The sequence below is a fragment of the Electrona antarctica genome, assembly GCF_951216825.1.
Source record: "Electrona antarctica genome assembly, contig: scaffold_141, whole genome shotgun sequence".
NCBI lineage: Eukaryota > Metazoa > Chordata > Actinopteri > Myctophiformes > Myctophidae > Electrona > Electrona antarctica.
Window position 1 is genome coordinate 258,570 of NW_027638215.1, and position 25,643 is coordinate 284,212.

Here is a 25,643-nt window from a genome sequence, read left to right on the forward strand (position 1 = left end):
AAAAGCGAACGGATTTCACATCATTTCAGATCAAGACAAGTTGTGTTGAGCGTCTTTTTCCTGCGATCCCATTGATGTCACAAACAGACAACATTTATAGGTGGGTCTGGTTTGGAGTAGCCTAATTTAAAACATTGTCCGACTTTGTTTTGAGAGAATATTAATACCTCGCGCTATTGTAACAGCCAGGTGCATCGTGCATTGCTCAGACCGTCAGAGAGAGAGAGAGAAAGATTAGGCTAAACGTGTAGCCTATGGATAAGGGCGCATCGTAGGTAACAGGTTTCAACTTTGTATTGATGTCTGTCAGCGAGAGACGAGAAGAGAAAGGGAGAGAGAGAGAGACATTAGGCTGTAGCCTATGGATAAGGGCGCATCGTAACGGTTTCAACTTTGTATTGATGTCTGTCAGCGAGAGAAGAGAAAGGGGGAGAGGGAGGGAGAGAGAGAGAGAGAGAGCTGTACAGACAGGACGGACAGAACTGTTTTTATCTTTTGACTGACTATAAGAAAAAGTCCTTCTGCACACCTACAATGGACAGGTGCGTCGGATAACTGGAACTGAGAAGTAGAGAAAAAAAGAATCCCGCACACTGTCTCACTTGGAATCGCAATGGCAACCATTCTCACTCCAATGAAATGCCCGCTCAGCAGCGCATCGCATGAAACAAACACCACCATTCAAAAACGTCCCCTCATCATGGAACCTAAAATCTTAAACATATTAAACCAATTCCAAGTTAACTGATAGATTTAATATATGATGAATTGAAAGGTTCAACTTCCAGCCGCTCCACACCACGCAGCAACTGCGCGCCTCCCCAGTCCCCAAGCCATGAGTTAACATTATTGCTTGATTGATTGATTTAAGTTTGTATTAACAGTTTACAGTACATTTGCACAACTCAATACAAAAACTGTTACTCTGTGAGTGGACGACACCATAAAGCATTACACTTGTTTACAAGAGGGTCCACCTTGTTCAATTCATCATAACATTTTGTACACTATACACTTCTATAAAGCCAAAAACAGGAAATCATCATAAAGGAGGTAAAAAGGGGGAAAAACATATACAGTGAGGGGGAAAAGGGGTGGGTGGGGGTGGGTGGAGTCAAGGGATTTACATGTCTTAATGACAGTTGGTAGGGCGTTCCACATTTTTGTGGCATAGGAGTGAAATTAATTTAGGTGGACCCTCTTGTAAACAAGTGTAATGCTTTATTGGGTCGTCCACTCGCAGTTAACAGTCTTTGTATTGAGTTGTGCTTGAAATGTAGGCTACTGTAATTCTGCAAACTGTTAATAAATAGTTCAATCAATCAATCAATCAATCAATCAATACTTGTTTGTGCCGAATCTGGGTTGCACATGGTTTGTTGAACTCCCTCTGGTGTTGCTGGCATATGATTAGACTGACTGAGCCTCACTGTTTATTATGATACACTTTATTTCATATCAACCATATGCACTTAGGCCTAGAACCTAGGGTTAGAACTAGGGTTAGGGTTAGAACCTAGGGCGCCAGAACAGCACGGACAAAAAAAACTTAAAAAAAAAAAAAAAAAAAACTTTTTTTTTTTCTTTTTTTTTTACCGCGGTAACGAACCCGATACCGCGGTATGCGTTGTATACCGGCGGTATGGCGATATTGCGGTTATTGCACCCAGCCCTACTACACATACCAACAGGCTGATTAAATATTATATAACTATGAATAATTAATGAATTATGTAAATTACCTGGGTGTAAGAGGGCTGAGCGCGGCCGTCCCTCCCAGTAAGCTCCGCCCACTCTTGGGTTTGTTCTGCTTGCTGGCCAATAGGGATCCAGTGGAGCCCAGCGTGACAGTGTTGGCCAATAGGGAGCCGGTATCCGGGGTGATGAGGGAGGAGTCTATGTAGGAGACCGACGAATCAGACATCAGCTTGGCGTTGGAAGATTCTAGATTGAGACGATTCAACTCCTGGACAGACAAAATAGTAAATATATGAATAACCAGTAAGTTATTAATATTATTATTATTATAGTAAATATATGAATAACCAGTAAGATATTCATATTATTATTATTATTATAGTAAATATATGAATAACCAGTAAGATATTATTATTATGATTATTATAGTAAATATATGGATAACCAGTAAGATATTAATATTAGTATTATTATTATAGTAAATATAATAATAATAATAATAATAATAATAATAATAATAATAATAATGGATTTTATTTATAACGCACTTTATATTCGTCAGAATCTCAAAGTGCTACAACAGCAAATGAATAAAAGCAGAAGAAACTAGAAAAAGTGCCCTTCTGGGCACAGGTCTCCACCAGGAGGATAGGAGTGTGTGTGTGATGCTTGGCCTGTGGTAGCGCCACCATGAGGCTGATTTGAAAACTGTCAAGTGGCATTTCTTTCTTCCAAAGCCTAGTGGGAATATGCATGCACAGTTTCACCACAATCGGACGCTGCGTTGAGTAGTTGTGGCGATTTGTACAAAACGGGTACAAAGCGGGCTACTCCTGAAAAGTTTAGAAGCCAATCGTAGCCAATGAGGGTGGATTATGATAAATCAAACAAACCAGTCTTGATCACATGACTATGGAGAGCATGTGTACCGATTTGCGTGAAATTTGGCTAAAATCTGAAGGAGTAATATTAGAAAATGTGTTTTACATATGTCGGCCTCCTGGTGGCACTATAAAGAGCAGATGTGAAACATTCCAGGCAAAGGTTTTTCCTTGGCCTCTAGGGAGTTGGCATACAAAGTTATCCACAGATCCGTGCAGTTAGAGGTAAAAACACTTTTCGGCCAGTTATAGCGCCACCATGAGGCTGAGTGTAAAATGTTCATGTGGCATTTTCCCCTCGGCCTAGTGGGAATGTGCGTGCACAATTTCACGGAAATCACACGATGTGTTCATGATTTGCAGCATTTTGTTTGAAACTGAGCACTCCTGCGAACTTTGGAAGCCAATCTTAGCGAATCAGTGTGGAGTCTGAGAAATGTGAAAGACCAGTTTCGTTGAATGGCTCTAGAGAGACTGTGTACCAATGTGCGTGATGTTTGGACAAAATCTGTAGGTGTACTGTCCAAAAACGTGTTTTGCACAAAGCTGCCTCCTGGTGGCGCTATAACAGGCCGTTCTGGAAATTTTGGGGCAGAGGTTCATCGTTGGCATCCAGGGAGTGTGTGTGCAAAATTTGGCATCGACCGGGTTAACGGTGCCGGAGATTAGCTGTTCACAGACGGACGGACGGACGGACGGACGGACGGACACACGGACGGACGGAGTGCAAAACATACTCTCTCCCCATGCCTTCGGCCTGGTGGAGACAACAACACACCATTAAAAACATCTAATAGAACAGGAACATTTAAAACATAAGGCTAAGGCTATAAAAATGCTTTGGTAAAAAGGAAAGTTTTTAGTCTCTTAAAAGTGTCGACCGACTGTGGGTCTCAGGTGGAGGGGAGAGTGTTCTACAGTTCACTGTGGGTCTCAGGTGGAGGGGAGAGTGTTCTACAGTTCACTGTGGGTCTCAGGTGGAGAGGAGAGTGGTCTACAGTTCACTGTGGGTCTCAGGTGGAGGGGAGAGTGTTCTACAGTTCACTGTGGGTCTCAGGTGGAGAGGAGAGTGGTCTACAGTTCACTGAGGGTCTCAGGTGGAGGGGAGAGTGTTCTACAGTTCACTGTGGGTCTCAGGTGGAGGGGAGAGTGTTCTACAGTTCACTGTGGGTCTCAGGTGGAGAGGAGAGTGGTCTACAGTTCACTGAGGGTCTCAGGTGGAGGGGAGAGTGTTCTACAGTTCACTGTGGGTCTCAGGTGGAGGGGAGAGTGGTCTACAGTTCACTGAGGGTCTCAGGTGGAGGGGAGAGTGTTCTACAGTTCACTGTGGGTCTCAGGTGGAGGGGAGAGTGTTCTACAGTTCACTGTGGGTCTCAGGTGGAGGGGAGAGTGTTCTACAGATCACTGAGGGTCTCAGGTGGAGAGGAGAGTGTTCTACAGATCACTGTGGGTCTCAGGTGGAGGGGAGAGTGTTCTACAGTTCACTGAGGGTCTCAGGTGGAGGGGAGAGTGTTCTACAGTTCACTGTGGGTCTCAGGTGGAGGGGAGAGTGTTCTACAGTTCAACCCACTGTGGGTCTCAGGTGGAGGGGAGAGTGTTCTACAGTTCAACCCACTGTGGGTCTCAGGTGGAGGGGAGAGTGTTCTACAGTTCACTGTGGGTCTCAGGTGGAGGGGAGAGTGTTCTACAGTTCAACCCACTGTGGGTCTCAGGTGGAGGGGAGAGTGTTCTACAGTTCAACCCACTGTGGGTCTCAGGTGGAGGGGAGAGTGTTCTACAGTTCACTGTGGGTCTCAGGTGGAGGGGAGAGTGTTCTACAGTTCACTGAGGGTCTCAGGTGGAGGGGAGAGTGTTCTACAGTTCACTGTGGGTCTCAGGTGGAGGGGAGAGTGTTCTACAGTTCAACCCACTGTGGGTCTCAGGTGGAGGGGAGAGTGTTCTACAGTTCAACCCACTGTGGGTCTCAGGTGGAGGGGAGAGTGTTCTACAGTTCAACCCACTGTGGGTCTCAGGTGGAGGGGAGAGTGTTCTACAGTTCAACCCACTGTGGGTCTCAGGTGGAGGGGAGAGTGTTCTACAGTTCAACCCACTGTGGGTCTCAGGTGGAGGGGAGAGTGTTCTACAGTTCACTGTGGGTCTCAGGTGGAGGGGAGAGTGTTCTACAGTTCACTGAGGGTCTCAGGTGGAGGGGAGAGTGTTCTACAGTTCACTGTGGGTCTCAGGTGGAGGGGAGAGTGTTCTACAGTTCACTGAGGGTCTCAGGTGGAGGGGAGAGTGTTCTACAGTTCACTGTGGGTCTCAGGTGGAGGGGAGAGTGTTCTACAGTTCAACCCACTGTGGGTCTCAGGTGGAGGGGAGAGTGTTCTACAGTTCACTGTGGGTCTCAGGTGGAGGGGAGAGTGTTCTACAGTTCAACCCACTGTGGGTCTCAGGTGGAGGGGAGAGTGTTCTACAGTTCACTGTGGGTCTCAGGTGGAGGGGAGAGTGTTCTACAGTTCACTGAGGGTCTCAGGTGGAGGGGAGAGTGTTCTACAGTTCACTGAGGGTCTCAGGTGGAGGGGAGAGTGTTCTACAGTTCACTGTGGGTCTCAGGTGGAGGGGAGAGTGTTCTACAGTTCAACCCACTGTGGGTCTCAGGTGGAGGGGAGAGTGTTCTACAGTTCAACCCACTGTGGGTCTCAGGTGGAGGGGAGAGTGTTCTACAGTTCACTGTGGCTCTCAGGTGGAGGGGAGAGTGTTCTACAGTTCAACCCACTGTGGGTCTCAGGTGGAGGGGAGTGTTCTACAGTTCAACCCACTGAGGGTCTCAGGTGGAGGGGAGAGTGTTCTACAGTTCAACCCACTGTGGGTCTCAGGTGGAGGGGAGAGTGTTCTACAGTTCACTGTGGGTCTCAGGTGGAGGGGAGAGTGTTCTACAGTTCACTGTGGGTCTCAGGTGGAGGGGAGAGCGTTCTACAGTTCACTGTGGGTCTCAGGTGGAGGGGAGAGCGTTCTACAGATCAACCCACTGTGGCTCTCAGGTGGAGGGGAGAGCGGTCAGATCAACATATGGAATGACTTCTGTACTGGCCATATATGGAGCGTGTCTTGAGTGTACAGGGTTTGATGAGGTCACCGAATTTAATAGGTCACCATTTTTGGTGTAAATGAAAGCCAGTAGGTACTAGGTAATAAAAGGTACCAGTAGGTACCAGGTAATAATAGGTACCAGTAGGTACCGGTAATAATAGGTGCCAGTAGGTACCAGGTAATAATAGGTACCAGTAGGTACCAGGTAATAATAGGTACCAGGTAATAATAGGTGCCAGTAGGTACCAGGTAATAATAGGTGCCAGTACGTACCAGGTAATAATAGGTGCCAGTAGGTACCAGTAGGTACCAGGTAATAATAGGTACCAGGTAATAATAGGTACCAGTAGGTACCAGGTAATAATAGGTACCAGTAGGTACCAGGTAATAATAGGTACCAGTAGGTACCAGGTAATAATAGGTACCAGTAGGAACCAGGTAAGAATAGGTACCAGTAGGTACCAGGTAAGAATAGGTACCAGTAGGTACCAGGTAAGAATAGGTACCAGTAGGTACCAGGTAAGAATAGGTACCAGTAGGTACCAGGTAATAATAGGTACCAGTAGGTACCAGGTAATAATAGGTACCAGTATGTACTAGGTAATAATAGGTACCAGGTAATAATAGGTACCAGTAGGAACCAGGTAATAATAGGTACCAGTAGGTACCAGGTAATAATAGGTAATAATAGGTACCAGTAGGAACCAGGTAATAATAGGTACCAGTAGGAACCAGGTAATAATAGGTACCAGTAGGAACCAGGTAATAATAGGTACCAGTAGGTACCAGGTAATAATAGGTAATAATAGGTACCAGTAGGTACCAGGTAATAATAGGTACCAGTAGGAACCAGGTAATAATAGGTACCAGTAGGTACCAGGTAATAATAGGTACCAGTAGGTACCAGGTAATAATAGGTAATAATAGGTACCAGTAGGTACCAGGTAATAATAGGTAATAATAGGTACCAGTAGGAACCAGGTAATAATAGGTACCAGTAGGTACCAGGTAATAATAGGTAATAATAGGTACCAGTAGGTACCAGGTAATAATAGGTACCAGTAGGAACCAGGTAATAATAGGTACCAGTAGGTACCAGGTAATAATAGGTACCAGTAGGTACCAGGTAATAATAGGTACCAGTAGGTACCAGGTAATAATAGGTACCAGTAGGTACCAGGTAATAATAGGTACCAGTAGGTACCAGGTAATAATAGGTACCAGTAGGTACCAGGTAATAATAGGTACCAGTAGATACCAGGTAATAATAGGTACCAGTAGGTACCAGGTAATAATAGGTACCAGTAGGTACCAGGTAATAATAGGTACCAGTAGGTACCAGGTAATAATAGGTACCAGTAGGTACCAGTAGGTACCAGGTAATAATAGGTACCAGTAGGTACCAGGTAATAATAGGTACCAGTAGGTACTAGGTAATAATAGGTACCAGTAGGTACCATTAGGTACCAGGTAATAATAGGTACCAGTAGGTACCAGGTAATAATAGGTACCAGTAGGTACCAGGTAATAATAGGTACCAGTAGGTACCAGGTAATAATAGGTACCAGTAGGTACCAGGTAATAATAGGTACCAGTAGGTACCAGGTAATAATAGGTACCAGTAGGTACCAGGTAATAATAGGTACCAGTAGGTACCAGTAGGTACCAGGTAATAATAGGTACCAGTAGGTACCAGGTAATAATAGGTACCAGTAGGTACCAGTAGGTACCAGGTAATAATAGGTACCAGTAGGTACCATTAGGTACCAGGTAATAATAGGTACCAGTAGGTACCAGGTAATAATAGGTACCAGTAGGTACCAGGTAATAATAGGTACCAGTAGGTACCAGTAGGTACCAGGTAATAATAGGTACCAGTAGGTACCAGGTAATAATAGGTACCAGTAGGTACCAGGTAATAATAGGTACCAGTAGGTACCAGTAGGTACCAGGTAATAATAGGTACCAGTAGGTACCAGGTAATAATAGGTACCAGTAGGTACCAGTAGGTACCAGGTAATAATAGGTACCAGTAGGTACCATTAGGTACCAGGTAATAATAGGTACCAGTAGGTACCAGGTAATAATAGGTACCAGTAGGTACCAGGTAATAATAGGTACCAGTAGGTACCAGGTAATAATAGGTACCAGTAGGTACCAGGTAAGAATAGGTACCAGTAGGTACCAGGTAATAATAGGTACCAGTAGGTACCAGGTAATAATAGGTACCAGTAGGTACCAGGTAATAATAGGTACCAGTAGGTACCAGTAGGTACCAGGTAATAATAGGTACCAGTAGGTACCATTAGGTACCAGGTAATAATAGGTACCAGTAGGTACCAGGTAATAATAGGTACCAGTAGGTACCAGGTAATAATAGGTACCAGTAGGTACCAGGTAATAATAGGTACCAGTAGGTACCAGGTAATAATAGGTACCAGTAGGTACCAGGTAAGAATAGGTACCAGTAGGTACTAGGTAATAATAGGTACCAGAGTGTCTTGGGGCGTCTCCATCAAGGCAGTGTCCAGCCTATGGGAGGGGTTCTGGACGGGGGTGATAGCAGGAAGGGGCGGGGCTGAGTTCTGGAGAGAGGAGAGTCTGAACACCTGATCCGGATCTGGTTTCTCACCTGGAAACAGTGGAAGACAATAATAGCACACTGTTAGTTTCCTATCTAACACCATGAGGTTCTAGAGCTCTACACTCTCCTATCTGACACCATGAGGGTCTAGAGCTCTACACTCTCCTATCTGACACCATGAGGCTCTAGAGCTCTACACTCTCCTATCTGACACCATGAGGGTCTAGAGCTCTACACTCTCCTATCTGACACCATGAGGGTCTAGAGCTCTACACACTCCTATCTGACACCATGAGGGTCTAGAGCTCTACACTCTATATGACACCATGAGGGTCTAGAGCTCTACACTCTCCTATCTGACACCATGAGGGTCTAGAGCTCTACACTCTCCTATCTAACACCATGAGGGTCTAGAGCTCTACACACTCCTATCTGACACCATGAGGGTCTAGAGCTCTACACTCTCCTATCTGACACCATGAGGGTCTAGAGCTCTACACTCTCCTATCTGACATCATGAGGGTCTAGAGCTCTACACTCTCCTATCTGACACCATGAGGGTCTAGAGCTCTACACTCTCCTATCTGACACCATGAGGCTCTAGAGCTCTACACTCTCCTATCTGACACCATGAGGGTCTAGAGCTCTACACACTCCTATCTGACACCATGAGGGTCTAGAGCTCTACACTCTCCTATCTGACACCATGAGGGTCTAGAGCTCTACAGTGTTGTGCCAGGCTCTACTTCTAGTATTTGTTTAAGGAAAAACAAACATTAAACCTGTCTATAGGAGGGGCTAGTGCCCCTCAAAAACATTAAACCTGTCTATAGGAGGGGCTAGTGCCCCTCAAAAACATTAAACCTGTCTATAGGAGGGGCTAGCGCCCCTCAACAACATTAAACCTGTCTATAGGAGGGGCTAGCACCCCTCAACAACATTAAACCTGTCTATAGGAGGGGCTAGCACCCCTCAACAACATTAAACCTGTCTATAGGAGGGGCTAGCACCCCTCAACAACATTAAACCTGTCTATAGGAGGGGCTAGCGCCCCTCAACCCTCAACAACATTAAACCTGTCTATAGGAGGGGCTAGCACCCCTCAACAACATTAAACCTGTCTATAGGAGGGGCTAGCACCCCTCAACAACATTAAACCTGTCTATAGGAGGGGCTAGCACCCCTCAACAACATTAAACCTGTCTATAGGAGGGGCTAGCACCCCTCAATAACATTAAACCTGTCTATAGGAGGGGCTAGCACCCCTCAACAACATTAAACCTGTCTATAGGAGGGGCTAGCGCCCCTCAATAACATTAGAGTACAGTACTGAGTACAGTGTTGTATCCCAGGACCAGCGGCACGTGACATGATTGTGTCCTTTCTCAATTTAGTGAGTCTAAGGATGCCACGTCTTTGGCCTGGTGGAGACAATAATAATAATACTAATAATGGTTACCTAGGTGACAGAGGGATTGGAAAGGACTCCACAGGAAGGGGTTAAGGGTCAAACTCTTCTGGAAACATTCCGAGCCTTTAGTCTGTCTGTCTGTTTGGCTGTAGCACACGCGCACACGCACACGCACACGCACACACACACGCACACACACACACACACACACAAAGAGAGAGAGAGAGATAATTATATAAAGCATTGTGCCAAATAGTACAATTATTTGGTTACAGTTCCTGTCGAACATGTTTTGTAATTATTGCCTATAGGTTTTTAATGGTAAAAAACCCAACGTTCAACCCCTGAATTTACCATGATCCACAATTTATATAATAATCCATTTTGAATGTTATTTGGATGACCCTAAGGATCATAAAGACCTTGAACGATTACTATATTGCCATTTCCTTTGGGTCAAATCTTAGATTGACTTTCCTGCTGCAGTGCAGTGTTACACATGAACGTTGCAGACGCAGAGATAAGTGTCATTATATATATATATATATATATATAGATTACATTAACAATTACCAGTAAATGTGTCCCAGGAGAGATAGTGATAGTAATATATGACAGTAATCAGATTACCAGTAAATGTGTCCCAGGAGAGATAGTGATAGTAATATATGACAGTAATCAGATTACCAGTAAATGTGTCCCAGGAGAGATAGTGATAGTAATATATGACAGTAATTAGATTACCAGTAAATGTGTCCCAGTAGAGATAGTGATAGTAATATATGACAGTAATCAGATTACCAGTAAATGTGTCCCAGTAGAGATAGTGATAGTAATATATGACAGTAATCAGATTACCAGTAAATGTGTCCCAGGAGAGATAGTGATAGTAATATATGACAGTAATCAGATTACCAGTAAATGTGTCCCAGGAGAGATAGTGATAGTAATATATGACAGTAATCAGATTACCAGTAAATGTGTCCCAGGAGAGATAGTGATAGTAATATATGACAGTAATCAGATTACCAGTAAATGTGTCCCAGGAGAGATAGTGATAGTAATATATGACAGTAATCAGATTACCAGTAAATGTGTCCCAGGAGAGATAGTGATAGTAATATATGACAATAATCAGATTACCAGTAAATGTGTCCCAGGAGAGATAGTGATAGTAATATATGACAGTAATTAGATTACCAGTAAATGTGTCCCAGTAGATAGTGATATATGACAGTAATCAGATTACCAGTAAATGTGTCCCAGTACAGATAGTGATACTGTAGTAATATATGACAGTAATCAGATTACCAGTAAATGTGTCCCAGTACAGATAGTGATAGTAATATATGACAGTAATCAGATTACCAGTAAATGTGTCCCAGTAGAGATAAAGTGAAAGATGCAGAATCTCCAAACTCTGTCACGATGTCTTCATGACTCTTCTGTTTGTTGAGAACTCCTCCCACTAAAACCTGCTCACCTTCAGCTAGTCTGTTAATGCACAATACAATAAAAAAATATTAACAATACAATAAAAGAAATATTAATACAATAAAATAAATATTAACAATACAATATGTTAAGAACTCCTCCCACTAAAACCTGCTCGCCTTCAGCTAGTCTGGAATTAAACAAAACAATAAGAAACAATTGTAGTTCAGAACTACAATATGATGTCTTTCAGAAGTCCAGAACTACAATATGTCATTCAGAGGTTCAGTTTCAGAACTACAATTGTAGTAGAAGGGTGCGTGCGTGCGTTTTTGCGCAAGTGTGTGTACTTACTTGGACAGTTCTACGCAGCACTTGGCCAGCAGGTAGCGACACTGAGGTGTAGAACAGCTGTGAGCCTTCAGCAGTCTGTACGCTTTATAAGGCTTTCCTGAGCGGTAGTAGCATGTAGCTAACAGGTACAACGCTTCTTCTGAATGCACTGAAAACACACAGAAACACATGGAAAAACACTGTTAGCATGTAGCTAACAGGTACAACGCTTCTTCTGAATGCACTGAAAACACATAGAAACACTGTTAGCATGTAGCTAACAGGTACAACGCTTCTTCTGAATGCACTGAAAACACATAGAAACACTGTTAGCATGTAGCTAACAGGTACAACGCTTCTTCTGAATGCACTGAAAACACATAGAAACACTGTTAGCATGTAGCTAACAGGTACAACGCTTCTTCTGAATGCACTGAAACACATAGAAACACTGTTAGCATGTAGCTAACAGGTACAACGCTTCTTCTGAATGCACTGAAAACACATAGAAACACTGTTAGCATGTAGCTAACAGGTACAACGCTTCTTCTGAATGCACTGAAAACACATAGAAACACTGTTAGCATGTAGCTAACAGGTACAACGCTTCTTCTGAATGCACTGAAAACACATAGAAACACTGTTAGCATGTAGCTAACAGGTACAACGCTTCTTCTGAATGCACTGAAAACACATAGAAACACTGTTAGCATGTAGCTAACAGGTACAACGCTTCTTCTGAATGCACTGAAACACATAGAAACACTGTTAGCATGTAGCTAACAGGTACAACGCTTCTTCTGAATGCACTGAAACACATAGAAACACTGTTAGCATGTAGCTAACAGGTACAACGCTTCTTCTGAATGCACTGAAAACGCATAGAAACACTGTTAACAATTTAACATGTAGCTAACAGGTGGGGGGCGGAGCTACCTCTACTGTAGAGCAGAGCGGGGCTACAAGTGAAGAGCAGGAATGGATACGCGTATATCTAGTGCGTCTGAGCATAGACATGGTAACGCCCTGCCTGCCTCTGATTGGCCTACCGACACTGAGCATAGACATGGTAACGCCCTGCCTGCCTCTGATTGGCCTACCGACACTGAGCATAGACATGGTAACGCCCTGCCTGCCTCTGATTGGCCTACCGACACTGAGCATAGACATGGTAACGCCCTGCCTGCCTCCGATTGGCCTACCGACACTGAGCATAGACATGGTAACGCCCTGCCTGCCTCCGATTGGCCTACCGACACTGAGCATAGACATGGTAACGCCCTGCCTGCCTCTGATTGGCCTACCGACACTGAGCATAGACATGGTAACGCCCTGCCTGCCTCTGATTGGCCTACCGACACTGAGCATAGACATGGTAACGCCCTGCCTGCCTCTGATTGGCCTACCGACACTGAGCATAGACATGGTAACGCCCTGCCTGCCTCTGATTGGCCTACCGACACTGAGCATAGACATGGTAACGCCCTGCCTGCCTCTGATTGGCCTACCGACACTGCCCGTCTTCACTGTCCTCCGAGACGCGACGTTACTCCGTGGTGGGAAATAATACAAGAGAATGACAGCTTGGCGACAGAATGCAGCATCGTAACTAACTGACAGAATGCAGCCTCGTAACTATCTGACAGAATGCAGCATCGTAACTAACTGACAGAATGCAGCATCGTAACTAACTGACAGAATGCAGCCTCGTAACTATCTGTACGTTGTATTTTTGTACAAGAGCCAAACTAATATTGTTTATGCCGTTTGCTTTGATTGAACACGCGTGTACAATGTGGGATTTGGGTGTGTACTTCTAAATAAAGTGTTAGTGTTGATTATGGTGTATTAATCTAATTATAGTAAACTAATACTATTATACTAAAAAGGATAAAGGTGAAGGGAAAACAGACCTTTGTACAGTACAATAACGTTTCACGTTTACACAAACAAATAAATTACACAATAATCAACAAACACTTTATTTAGAACACAACTCATATTAAGGCGTACATGTTCAATCAATTATCCCATCAAAGCAAACGGCATAAACAATATTAGTTCACATCACTTCTACAAAAATAAAACGTACAAATTACAGGCAGTTCTCTTGTATCATAGCGATACCTTATACTTGAATTATTTTCTACCACCTCGCAGCAGAGATCAGACTATCCAGCATAGCTATATCCACCTCAGTGGACAGTCAAGACCAGAGCCATCTAATAGAAGAGTTACGATATAGAGGGGGCAGAAACCCAGCGCTCGAGCTCTGTTCATGCAGCCTGAAGCCTGAAGCCAAGCTGGAGTTGGAAATACATTGATTTTAACGAAGGCGGCACAAATAAGAGCTATTTTAAGCATGTGTACAACATGACAACTGTTTTAAAGTATTGTACAGTAACAACTAAAGTCTCTTAATGTTTATGTTGTACTATTACTACAAAACAATCTAAAATAAAGGGATTTTTAGATCATTAAAGCTGGGCTGTTGCCCTGAGTCTAATGCATTTATGCCTACTTCCGGTCCAGGACTTGTCCCAGTTGGTTGTCCCCACGCTCAATGTGTAGTCTATGTAGGAGAGCTCAATGCATAGTCTATGTAGGAGAGCTCAATGCATAGTCTATGTAGGAGAGCTCAATGCGTAGTCTATGTAGGAGAGCTCAATGCATAGTCTATGTAGGAGAGCTCAATGTGTAGTCTATGTAGGAGAGCTCAATGTGTAGTCTATGTAGGAGAGCTCAATGCATAGTCTATGTAGGAGAGCTCAATGTGTAGTCTATGTAGGAGAGCTCAATGCGTAGTCTATGTAGGAGAGCTCAATGCGTAGTCTATGTAGGAGAGCTCAATGCATAGTCTATGTAGGAGAGCTCAATGCGTAGTCTATGTAGGAGAGCTCAATGCGTAGTCTATGTAGGAGAGCTCATAGTCTATGTAGGAGAGCTCAATGCGTAGTCTATGTAGGAGAGCTCATAGTCTATGTAGGAGAGCTCAATGCATAGTCTATGTAGGAGAGCTCAATGCATAGTCTATGTAGGAGAGCTCAATGCATAGTCTATGTAGGAGAGCTCAATGCATAGTCTATGTAGGAGAGCCGCCATTGGACTGAATATCTAAGGCTCTGGTCAAGACGGGCAGTGTCGGTAGGCCAATCAGAGGCAGGCGGGGCATTAGGCTGAGGAAAATAAATTGTTTGTCTCCGGTTGCCGACCGACTCTATTAAATATGCGCGACCCATTTGATTTTATTGGCATTTGGTGAAAAAAAAAAGGAAAAAAAGGCAAAATCCGACCGAGTCACTCAGACCAAAAATGTCTTGTATGGATATGGATATATATGCAGCCCAACAAAACGTAGCCTACACCTGCCCAAAGCCAAAGTTTTTCAAGTTGTTTAACGACGTACTCGACTTATAGGCTACTACGAGAGAGAAGTCAGCTTCTCCGTCCCGGAGAGCACGACGGGTGGATTGACAGTTAACGTTACTGTGTACTGGTTTGTCTTGCGCTGATTTGAATGAAAACACAGGCGTGCAATTATACTTTATATATGGATCCCGACAACAGTGTTCCCATTCCCCACACGTGGATAAAGAAGAGGGCAAAGTAGGAGCTGTTTTAAGTGCATTGAGTGTCGCGCCTTAATATTCCAAGAGACAAGACTTTTTTTCTTTCTCTCTCACGCAGCACGCAGTCTGTAGGGAACCCCTCTCTCTCTCAGTCTGTAGGGAACCTCTCTCTCTCTCTCTCTCTCTCTGTCTGTAGGGAACCCCTCTCTCTCAGTCTGTAGGGAACCTCTCTCTCTCTCAGTCTGTAGGGAACCTCTCTCTCTCTCTCTCTCTCTCTGTCTGTAGGGAACCCCTCTCTCTCAGTCTGTAGGGAACCTCTCTCTCTCTCTCTCTCTGTCTGTAGGGAACCCCTCTCTCTCAGTCTGTAGGGAACCTCTCTCTCTCTCTCTCTCTCTCTCTCTGTCTGTAGGGAACCCCTCTCTCTCAGTCTGTAGGGAACCTCTCTCTCTCTCTCTCTCTCTCTCTGTCTGTAGGGAACCTCTCTCTCTCTCTCTCTCTGTCTGTAGGGAACCCCTCTCTCTCTGTCTGTAGGGAACCCCTCTCTCTCTGTCTGTAGGGAACCCCTCTCTCTCTCAGTCTGTAGGGAACCTCTCTCTCTCTCTGTCTGTAGGGAACCCCTCTCTCTCTGTCTGTAGGGAACCCCTCTCTCTCTGTCTGTAGGGAACCCCTCTCTCTCTGTCTGTAGGGAACCCCTCTCTCTCTCTGTCTGTAGGGAACCCCTCTCTCTCTCTGTCTGTAGGGAACCCCTCTCTCTCTGTCTGTAGGGAACCCCTCTCTCTCTGTCTGTAGGGAACCTCTCTCTCTCTGTCTGTAGGGAACCTCTATCTCTCTCTGTCTGTAGGGAACCCCTCTCTCTCTGTCTGTAGGGAACCCCTCTCTCTCTGTCTGTAGGGAACCCCTCTCTCTCTGTCTGTAGGGAACCTCTCTCTCTCTCTGTCTGTAGGGAACCCCTCTCTCTCTGTCTGTAGGGAACCCCTCTCTCTCTGTCTGTAGGGAACCCCTCTCTCTCTGTCTGTAGGGAACCCCTCTCTCTCTGTCTGTAGGGAACCCCTCTCTCTCTCTCTGTAGGGAACCCCTCTCTCTCTCTCTGTAGGGAACCCCTCTCTCTCTCTGTCTGTAGGGAACCCCTCTCTCTCTGTCTGTAGGGAACCCCTCTCTGCATAAAACCAAGGGTTGTGTAGCCATTTACAAATTTCAGCGGAGACAGTATTTGAAATTTAAATATTCTATTTTCAAATGGTTTATTGGCGCTCCAAAATAAAAACAGCATCTCTCATAGCAAACGTCTTCTAGGCTACAGGCATAATACCAATAATGAAAGTCAATACTGTAAGTAGCTATTCTTATGAGTGTGATGTAGGGTAGCTATAGCAGTGACTGGGACAACAGGAAGAAAAACAAAGCCAAGTGACAGCTGTGTACATAAACATGCGTGAGCATGCTTGCAGTCCGTGACTGCTCCGGCCCTCATGAAGTCACATTTCGTCCAATGCGGCCCCCACTGGTGGTCCACCGGTGGTCCACCGGTGGTCCACTGGTGGTCCACCGGTGGTGGTCCACCCCACCCCAAAGTGAGTTCCACATCCCTGACCTAGTGCCGCTCCCAGATGAGTATTAATAATTAGTCTTGCAAGATGCTGTTTGGATCATTTTCAACAATTACATAGCATATAAAACAACCGTGATGTATATACCGTGCGACCACTTTGACTTGAGATTTACAAACTGATGGAGTATATTATAGTACATTGTGGGTTCAGGTTGTATAGAGATGGCAGGTATGTGACATTAAAACACACTGATACAGTATATTATAGTACATTGTGGGTTCAGGTTGTATATTGAGATGACAGGTATGTGACAATGAATAGGCCAAATCAAACATATGGGAGAACGAAAATACATCGCATGGATGCAACTGGGACGTCTCCTCAGTGATGTATCCCAAGGTCATCGGGGTTTCGGGTCTCGCAAACATCATACCCCTCACTCGGGTGACCTAGCCGGGGTGATCAAGTCCCGACTTACGTCCCAGTAGCTACCCTCGATCAGACCCACTAGGGAAAGACCAGGGCCACACAATCCGTTGGAACCTCTCCGGAACTACTATGCCGGGACTGAGAGGTACAATTCTGGCATGAGGAGGGACTAGGCTCTGTGGGTTGCCACCTGTCCGAGCCCCTCCTACGTCTCACCAGGTCCACTCCTGCTCTCATCAGGAGTACAGCGAGGACCTGTGCGTTGCACCAGACTCCCAGTACCAGACACTTCATTCAGGAGTGGTGGATTCTTGAGCCGCAATGGTTCTGCAGACTCCACCGCTGGGCAACGGTAGCACTGCAGGCTCCACTTGCGGCTCGAATGGCCCTCCTAAAGGCCTCATCGAAGGTTTTTGGGCTTCCTCCTCACGGAGGACGCAGGCTGGGGCGCTAACCCATACTGCTCCCGGGGTGCCGTCTACATTCCGGCTGTCACCAGACTATACCTGATTGTCACATAGTCTATTACTATGAGACACTTCATTGGAGCACAAAGACAAAATCGCTACAGCCTCAGTAATGAACCAGTGAAATCAGGGTATTTTATGATGCCTCTCTTAGAGATTGCATTGACAGCTTATAACTCAGACTTATTACTTCAAGTCCTGATTGTTACAATTTACAATTTACAATTTAGGCATTTAGCAGACGCTCTTAATCCAGAGCGACTTACATTTAGCAAGAACAAAAGCATGGGAATACATCACATATATAAAAAGCATTTATCAAGAAACATGCGTAAGCTAAGAACGTAGCTAGAACATATCTATATAATGACACTGTACATATTACAATTTACAATTTAGGCATTTAGCAGACGCTCTTAATCCAGAGCGACTTACATTAAGCAATAACAAAAAGCATGGCGTACATCACATGTATAAAAAGTAGTTTGTGATCATGAATCATGCGTAAACTAAGAACGTAACAGTGGAGTATCTATGTAAACTATACATACTATACTATATAATATATTATACATGTGTACTATAAAGTGCTATGACTACATAAAGTGCAATTCTAGAGCTGTCTACATAACAAGCTATAAGTCTGTTTAAAATACTATCTAAGTCTACATAATGTGCTATCTAAGGGGCTAGGCTAGGGCAAGTGCTACGGGCCATGGTGGAGTCTGAAGAGGTGGGTTTTCAGACTACGGCGGAAGATTGGGAGTGAGGCTGCAGTTCTGACTGCAATGGGAAGTGCATTCCATAGTTTTGGAGCCAGAAGGGAGAAGAGTTTGGGACGTGTGGAGCGTTGTCCCGGCGTTTCTAGTGAAGGTACCTCCAGCTTCCCTGCGTTGGCTGATCTGAGTGAGCGGGAGGGTTTGTAGGGTACGATCATACTTGTGAGATATGGGGGGGCCATGCCTTTGGTTGCTTATAAACTATACATATATACTATACTATGCTGTACATATATACTATGAAGTGCTATGACTACATACAATGCAATTATTGTGCTGTCTACATAACATGCTATAAGTCTGTATCAAATGCTATCTAAGTCTAAAAAGTGCTGTCTAAGGGGGTAGGGTAAGTGCTATGGGCCATGGTGGAGTCTGAAAAGGTGGGTTTTCAGACTACGGCGGAAGATTGGGAGTGATGCTGCAGTTCTGACTGCAACGGGGAGTGCATTCCACAGTTTTGGAGCCAGAAGGGAGAAGAGTTTGGGACGGTTGGAGCGTTGTCCCGGCGTTTTTAGTGAGGGCACTTCCAGCTTCCCTGCATTGGCTGATCTGAGTGCGCGGGAGGGTTTGTAGGGTTCAATCATACTTGCAAGATATGGGGGAGCCATACCTCTGGTTGCTTTGAATGCCAGCATCAGGGTTTTGTATTCTGTGCGGGCAGCGCCCGGGAGCCAGTGGAGGGAGCGGAGCAGGGGGGAGACATGTGAGAATTTTGGCTGGTTGAAGACCAAGCGAGCTGCGGCATTTTGGATCAGTTGGAGAGGCTTAAGTGCACATGCCGGTAGGCCAGTAAGGAGCGAATTACAATAGTCGAGTTTTGACAAGAGAGACTGTTGTTATAACAATCAGGACTATTGAAATAATAAGTCTGAGTTATAAGCTGCAGTACAGCGTCGAAACGGACCAGAAGGGGGCGCTGCAGTACACCGTTGAAACGGACCAGAAGGGGGCGCTGCAGTAGACCGTTGAAACGAACCAGAAGGGGGCGTTGTCTCATTTGGGGGCGTGACATTTAGTAGTCCCTGTGTTCCTATATATACGCAATGAATACAGACACATTTACAGTTTATTTTCCACTGGACCAATCAGGACAGCCGAAGTGCTGTCTGTCTGTCTGTCTGTCTGTCTGTCTGTCTTTCTGCGTGCGTGCCTCTCTAACCTTCTGTGTAGTCTCTCGACCAGGAACACTGTGTGTGTGTGTGTGTGTGTGTGTGTGTGTGTGTGTGTGTGTGTGTGTGTGTGTGTCTCTCTCTTTCTCTCTCACCTTCTGCGTATAGTCTCTCGGCCAGGAACACAGCATCCAGGTAGGCATAGTGGTTCAGAGCCTGCCACACCGCAGCCTGTATGTAACACACACACACACACACACACACACACACACACACACACACATTACTATACTAGTGAGGACAATAAAACAATAAGGGTTGCCCACCTGCCCCTGGCAGCTAAATAAAACACTAAGAGTCGCCCACCTGCCCCTGGCAGCTAAATAAAACACTAAGGGTCGCCCACCTGCCCCTGGCAGCTAAATAAAACACTAAGGGTCGCCCACCTGCCCCTGGCAGCTAAATAAAACACTAAGGGTCGCCCACCTGCCCCTGGCAGCTAAATAAAACACTAAGGGTCGCCCACCTGCCCCTGGCAGCTAAATAAAACACTAAGGGTCGCCCACCTGCCCCTGGCAGCTAAATAAAACACTAAGGGTCGCCCACCTGCCCCTGGCAGCTAAATAACACACACACACACACACACACACACACACACACACACACACACACACACACACACACACACACACACACACACACACACACACACACACACACACACACACACACACACACACACACACACACACACACACACACACACACACACACACACACACACACACACACACACACACACACACACACACACACACACCGAGTTCACCACACATCATAAATGTGTTATTAAAAATCAAAGTATTAAATGTTGGTTCATGAGATTACAACAATTTAGTACAGTGGTTTTCAACCAGTGGTCCAGGGACCACCAGTGGTCCTTGGGTGGGTTCCAGGTGGTCCCCAGCTAAATGATGGAGAGGTGGTGTTTCATTTTACTCTCTCAAGAGTTAAATTATTGTTAAACATCTGCATCAGTTAATTTACAAGAAGCACAATTATAGAATTGTTATTTTGATCATCGTTTGCCTGTTATCTCTCCTAATGGTACCAACATCATGGTATCTCTCCTAATGGTACCAACACCATGTTATCTCTCCTAATGGTACCAACATCATGGTATCTCTCCTAATGGTACCAACACCATGTTATCTCTCCTAATGGTACCAACATCATGTTATCTCTCCTAATGGTACCAACATCATGTTATCTCTCCTACCAACACCATGTTATCTCTCCTAATGGTACCAACACCATGTTATCTCTCCTAATGGTACCAACATCATGTTATCTCTCCTAATGGTACCAACATCATGTTATCTCTCCTAATGGTACCAACATCATCATGTTATCTCTCCTAATGGTACCAACATCATGTTATCTCTCCTAATGGTACCAACATCATGTTATCTCTCCTAATGGTACCAACACCATGTTATCTCTCCTAATGGTACCAAGTTACCAACATCATGTTATCTCTCCTAATGGTACCAACATCATGTTATCTCCTAATGGTACCAACATCATGTTATCTCTCCTAATGGTACCGACATCATGTTATCTCTCCTAATGGTACCAACATCAATACAGCATGGAAATGTGGACAAAATATTATCCAACGACAACAACATTTTCTTTAGTTTTGGGTCTGAGAGGCTAAATGTCATCAAATGGTGGACCGTGGCTCAAATGGGTCTGAGAGGCTAAATGTCATCAAATGGTGGTCCGTGGCTCAAATGGGTCTGAGAGGCTAAATGTCATCAAATGGTGGTCCATGGCTCAAAAGCTAAATAAGAAATGGACATGAAAAGGTTTGAAAACCACTGTTTTAGTATAAATAGCAGCAGTTAGTTATAAGATGACGATGTACACAGTCTACTAGCTAGCAGTAGTATTATTAGTAGTAGCAGTATTTAGTATAATTAGTAATAGCAGAACTAATAATAATATGTGTACTGCAGTCTACTGACTAGCAGTAGTAGTAGTAGTAGTAGTAGTAGTAACAGACAACAGTATGTAATTAGTATTAGCAGCAGTAATAATACTATGTGTACTGCAGTCTAATCTACTGGCTAGGAGTAGTATTAGTAGTAGTAGCAGCAGTATTTAGTATTAGTAATAGCAGGAGTAATAATACTATGTGTACTGCAGTCTACTGACTAGAAGTAGTAGTAGTAGTAGTAGTAGTAGTAGTAGTAACAGTATTGAATTAGTAATAGCAGCAGTAATAATACTATGTGTACTGCAGTCTACTGGCTAGCAGTAGTAGTAGTAGTAGTAGTAGTAGTAACAGTATGTAATTAGTAATAGCAGCAGTAATAATACTATGTGTAGTACTGCAGTCTACTGGCTAGCAGTAGTAGCAGTAGTAGTAGTAGTAGTAACAGTATGTAATTAGTAATAGCAGCAGTAATAATACTATGTGTAGTACTGCAGTCTACTGGCTAGCAGTAGTAGTAGTAGTAGTAGTAACAGTATTTAATTAGTAATAGCAGCAGTAATAATACTATGTGTACTGCAGTCTACTGACTAGCAGTAGTAGTAGTAGTAGTAGTAACAGTATTTAATTAGTAATAGCAGCAGTAATAATACTATGTGTACTGCAGTCTACTGACTAGCAGTAGTAGTAGTAGTAGTAGTAGTAACAGTATGTAATTAGTAATAGCAGCAGTAATAATACTATGTGTACTGCAGTCTACTGGCTAGCAGTAGTAGTAGTAGTAGTAGTAGTAGTAACAGTATGTAATTAGTAATAGCAGCAGTATTAATACTATGTGTACTGCAGTCTACTCTACTGGCTTGCAGGGAGACGTTAGCTTAGCTGCTAGCTTCGACATGAAGTTGTTACACTGTTCAATGAACGCGCGCACACACACATGCACACACACACACACACACACACACACACACAGAGACAGCAACGTGCACGACCACACACACACTGACAGCAACGTGCACTACCTCACGTACACAACCCAGAGACAAAACAACAATAAATAAACAACACAGACAGCTAGCTGATGCTAATGCTAACCCGTTAGCTAAGCCTCGGCGGGCCTCAGACAGCGGTCTGTAGTAACAAGTCACAGCCGGGCTAGGAGCCTCCTATCCCCGCAGGCCTCAGCCTCAGACAGCGGTGTGTAGTAACACTCCCAGCCGGGCTAGGAGCCTCCTATCCCCGCAGGCCTCAGCCTCAGACAGCGAGCGCTCTGTAGTAACACTCCTTTCCCCGCAGGCCTCAGCCTCAGACAGCGGTCTGTAGCTGTAGTAACAGCCGGGTTAGGAGTCTCCTATCCCCGCAGGCCTCAGTCTCAGACAGCGGTCTGTAGCTGTAGTAACAGCCGGGCTAGGAGCCTCCTATCCCCGCAGGCCTCAGCCTCAGACAGCGGTCTGTAGCTGTAGTAACAGCCGGGTTAGGAGCCTCCTATCCCCGCAGGCCTCCAGCCTCAGACAGCGGTCTGTAGTAAGAAGTCTCCCCGCACAACGAGCTCACCTGAACGGGTTCCTGCAGCACCGTCATCCCTCTGTCGGCTCTGTTGTTGCTGGAACTTATTCAATGTTTTATTCCGCTTCTCTGTTCTTCTCTCCTCTCTGGACCATGAAACACTTTATATAGAATATAGATGTTCTCCTCTGGACCAAACCGATGCAACCATACAGTTATAATATAATATAATACTATAATATAATATATAACGTTTTCTCCTCTCTAGCAAAGCTGCGCTCTGCTCTGAGAGCCGAACGTTTGAACCAGGGTTGCCAGGTTGCGTTACACCGAGAGAGAAATAAGCAACCAGTTCTATGAAAACAAGCTCAAAAGAAGCGACTGCGACTGATTTGAAAGTAGCAGATCTACAAGCCCACAGCGGGTCGCATCGCGACGCGTTGTGAGCTTGTAGATCTGCTATTAAAATTAAAAACAGAATATCGGAGGGAAAAAAGGGACATAAAATAAATATGAAATGTTTTAAACAAGATTCATATTTGGGGTCCCGGGGGCGGGGCACAACATATGTTTAGTTGTTGTAGGTTGAGGGTCCTTGGACAAATATAAATATACAAATAATCTGGGGGTCCTTCCTTGACATGGAAATGTGTGAAAATTACTGGTTTAAACAACAAGCCTAAATAAGTACCGGTAACTACACATTTAGAAAAAAGCCCAAATAGGAAACTAGTAACTACACATTAGAAAAAAGCCTAAATAGGAAACTACACATTAGAAATAAGCCTAAATCAGAAACTACACATTGTAAACAAGACCAAATAAACAACCAAGAAACAAGAACAAATAAACAACTAGCCTACACTTTAGTTTAGAAACAAGCCCCCAAAACAGCAACCCGTAACCCAACTACATACAATTTACAAGCAACTTTACAGAAAAACAAGGCCATGGGGTCGCTTGTAATAAGCGGACATGGCAACACTGATTCACGACCGTTAAAAGCCGAGCCTCTACGAAGATAGCCGAAGAAAAGCGCTGGCGTCCGGCTGAACTCGGGAAACCTCGGCTGAACTCGGGTGTTGAGAGAGATCGGATGCGTTCGGAGTTCGGACATGCGCACCGGGAGCGCACCGATATATTTCCACCTGATTTTGACAAGCTCCCAACGTGCGACGGTGCGAGGAAACCTATACAATGTACATAGTTCTATGGTTATAATTATATGAAGCTGTGAGGATCCTTATAACCTTATATAACTGTGAAACTGCTGTTTTGTTGTCAAACATTTCCATATCATCCTGAACATATTTCTGCTGTTAATTTGAGACAGATTGACACACCAAGGATCTCTATAATATAGTAATAACTATTATTATTATTATTATTATTATTATTATTATAATAATAATAATTATTATTATTATTATTATTATTATTATTATTATTATTATTATTATTATTATTATTATTATTATTATTATTATTATTATTATTATAGGTGTTAAGACTGCTCAGATAGTCTGTGGTATATTTTACATTATTTGCTCTCATTTTAAGACCCATTTGCAAAAAAGTAAGCCAAATCTAGGCTTTGCTGCCATCCTGTGGTGTTAATGGAGAATTGCAGAATATGATTGATTGATTGATTGATTGAAGAATGTATTAACAGTTTGCAGAATTACAGTACATTTCAAGCACAAACTCAATACAAAGGCTGTTAACTGTGAGTGGACGACCCAATTAAGCATTACACTTGTTTCCAATAGGGTCCACCATGTTCAAATCATCAAAACATTTAGAGACGTACAAATAGACACTTCTATAGACAGAACAGGAATTCATCATAAAGGAGGTAAAAAGGGAAAAGAAACATATACAGTGAGGGAAAAAAAGGGGTGGGCGGTGAGCGCCGAGAATAAAAATGATTCAGATTTTACGGGGGCCAGTTTCGAATTGTAGCCATCCGTAGGTGCCCTTTGAGAGCGGTTTTGAAGGAGTCAAGGGATTCGCATGTCTTAATGACTGTTGGTAGGGCGTTCCACATTTTGGTGGCATAGGAGCGAAAATAATTTAGTCCCTTGTTTGTGCCGAATCTGGGTTGTACATGGTTCGTTGCACTCCCTCTGGTGTTGTGGGTGTGGACTTTGTTAACATTAAGGAAGTATCTAGACAGGTACATGGGTATCTTGGTGGAGTATCGAATCTTGTGGACCAGACCCATTGCAAGATGCTGTACTCTGTCGCCGACCCTAAGCCATGCCAGTCTGTCAAAGTGGGCAGGGGTGAGGTGGGTTCGGGGGGTGAGGCCAAGTAGGAGACTGACCAGTTTGTTTTGGGAAGTCTGGAGCCTAGTTTTAAGGGCCTTTGAGGTGCTGTGGTACCAGGAGGTGCATGCATAGTCAAAGAAGCCTTGTACGAGGGCTCCTGTTAAGGTCTTCAAGGTGTTTTTGTCGACCAGTGAGGAGATCCTGTAAAGGAATCTTGTTCTTTGGTTGACTTTTTTGATTACGTTGGTGGCCATTTTATCACCGGAAAGATTAGCCTCCAGGATGGAACCTAGGTAGGTAATTTCATCTTTACGTGTGATAACATTGTCACCCACTCTAACCAAGAAGCCATTTGCCTTGCTGAGATTACAATTAGATCCAAAGAGAATGGATTCAGTTTTTCCCAGGTGTAAAGATAGTTTGTTATCAGCGAGCCAGGTGCAGATTCTACCGAGTTCAGAGCTGAGGGCATTTTCAACCTGCAGTTTGTCCCTGTCCGAGACCAGCAGTGCCGAGTCATCTGCGAACAGGAACAAGTTGCAGTCACAAGCT

At 44.3% G+C, this 25,643-nt stretch overlaps 1 protein-coding gene across 2 annotated transcripts in view; it reads right to left on the reverse strand.

The window, feature by feature from the left end:
• LOC306918276 (cell division cycle protein 27 homolog) overlaps positions 1–23,130 on the reverse strand; it is a 61,903-nt gene extending 38,773 nt beyond the window's left edge. For both annotated transcript variants that reach the window (XM_079531151.1, XM_079531150.1), the window contains exons 1-7: positions 22,870–23,130; positions 19,472–19,547; positions 11,432–11,579; positions 11,012–11,137; positions 9,692–9,789; positions 8,141–8,280; positions 1,743–1,966 (exon numbers count right to left, since the gene is read on the reverse strand). In XM_079531151.1, the coding sequence (XP_079387277.1) occupies positions 1,743–1,966; positions 8,141–8,280; positions 9,692–9,789; positions 11,012–11,137; positions 11,432–11,579; positions 19,472–19,547; positions 22,870–22,896 (839 nt within the window). In that variant the 5' untranslated portion in view covers positions 22,897–23,130. The remainder of the gene's footprint in view (positions 1–1,742; positions 1,967–8,140; positions 8,281–9,691; positions 9,790–11,011; positions 11,138–11,431; positions 11,580–19,471; positions 19,548–22,869) is intronic.
• Positions 23,131–25,643: the final 2,513 nt, after the last annotated feature.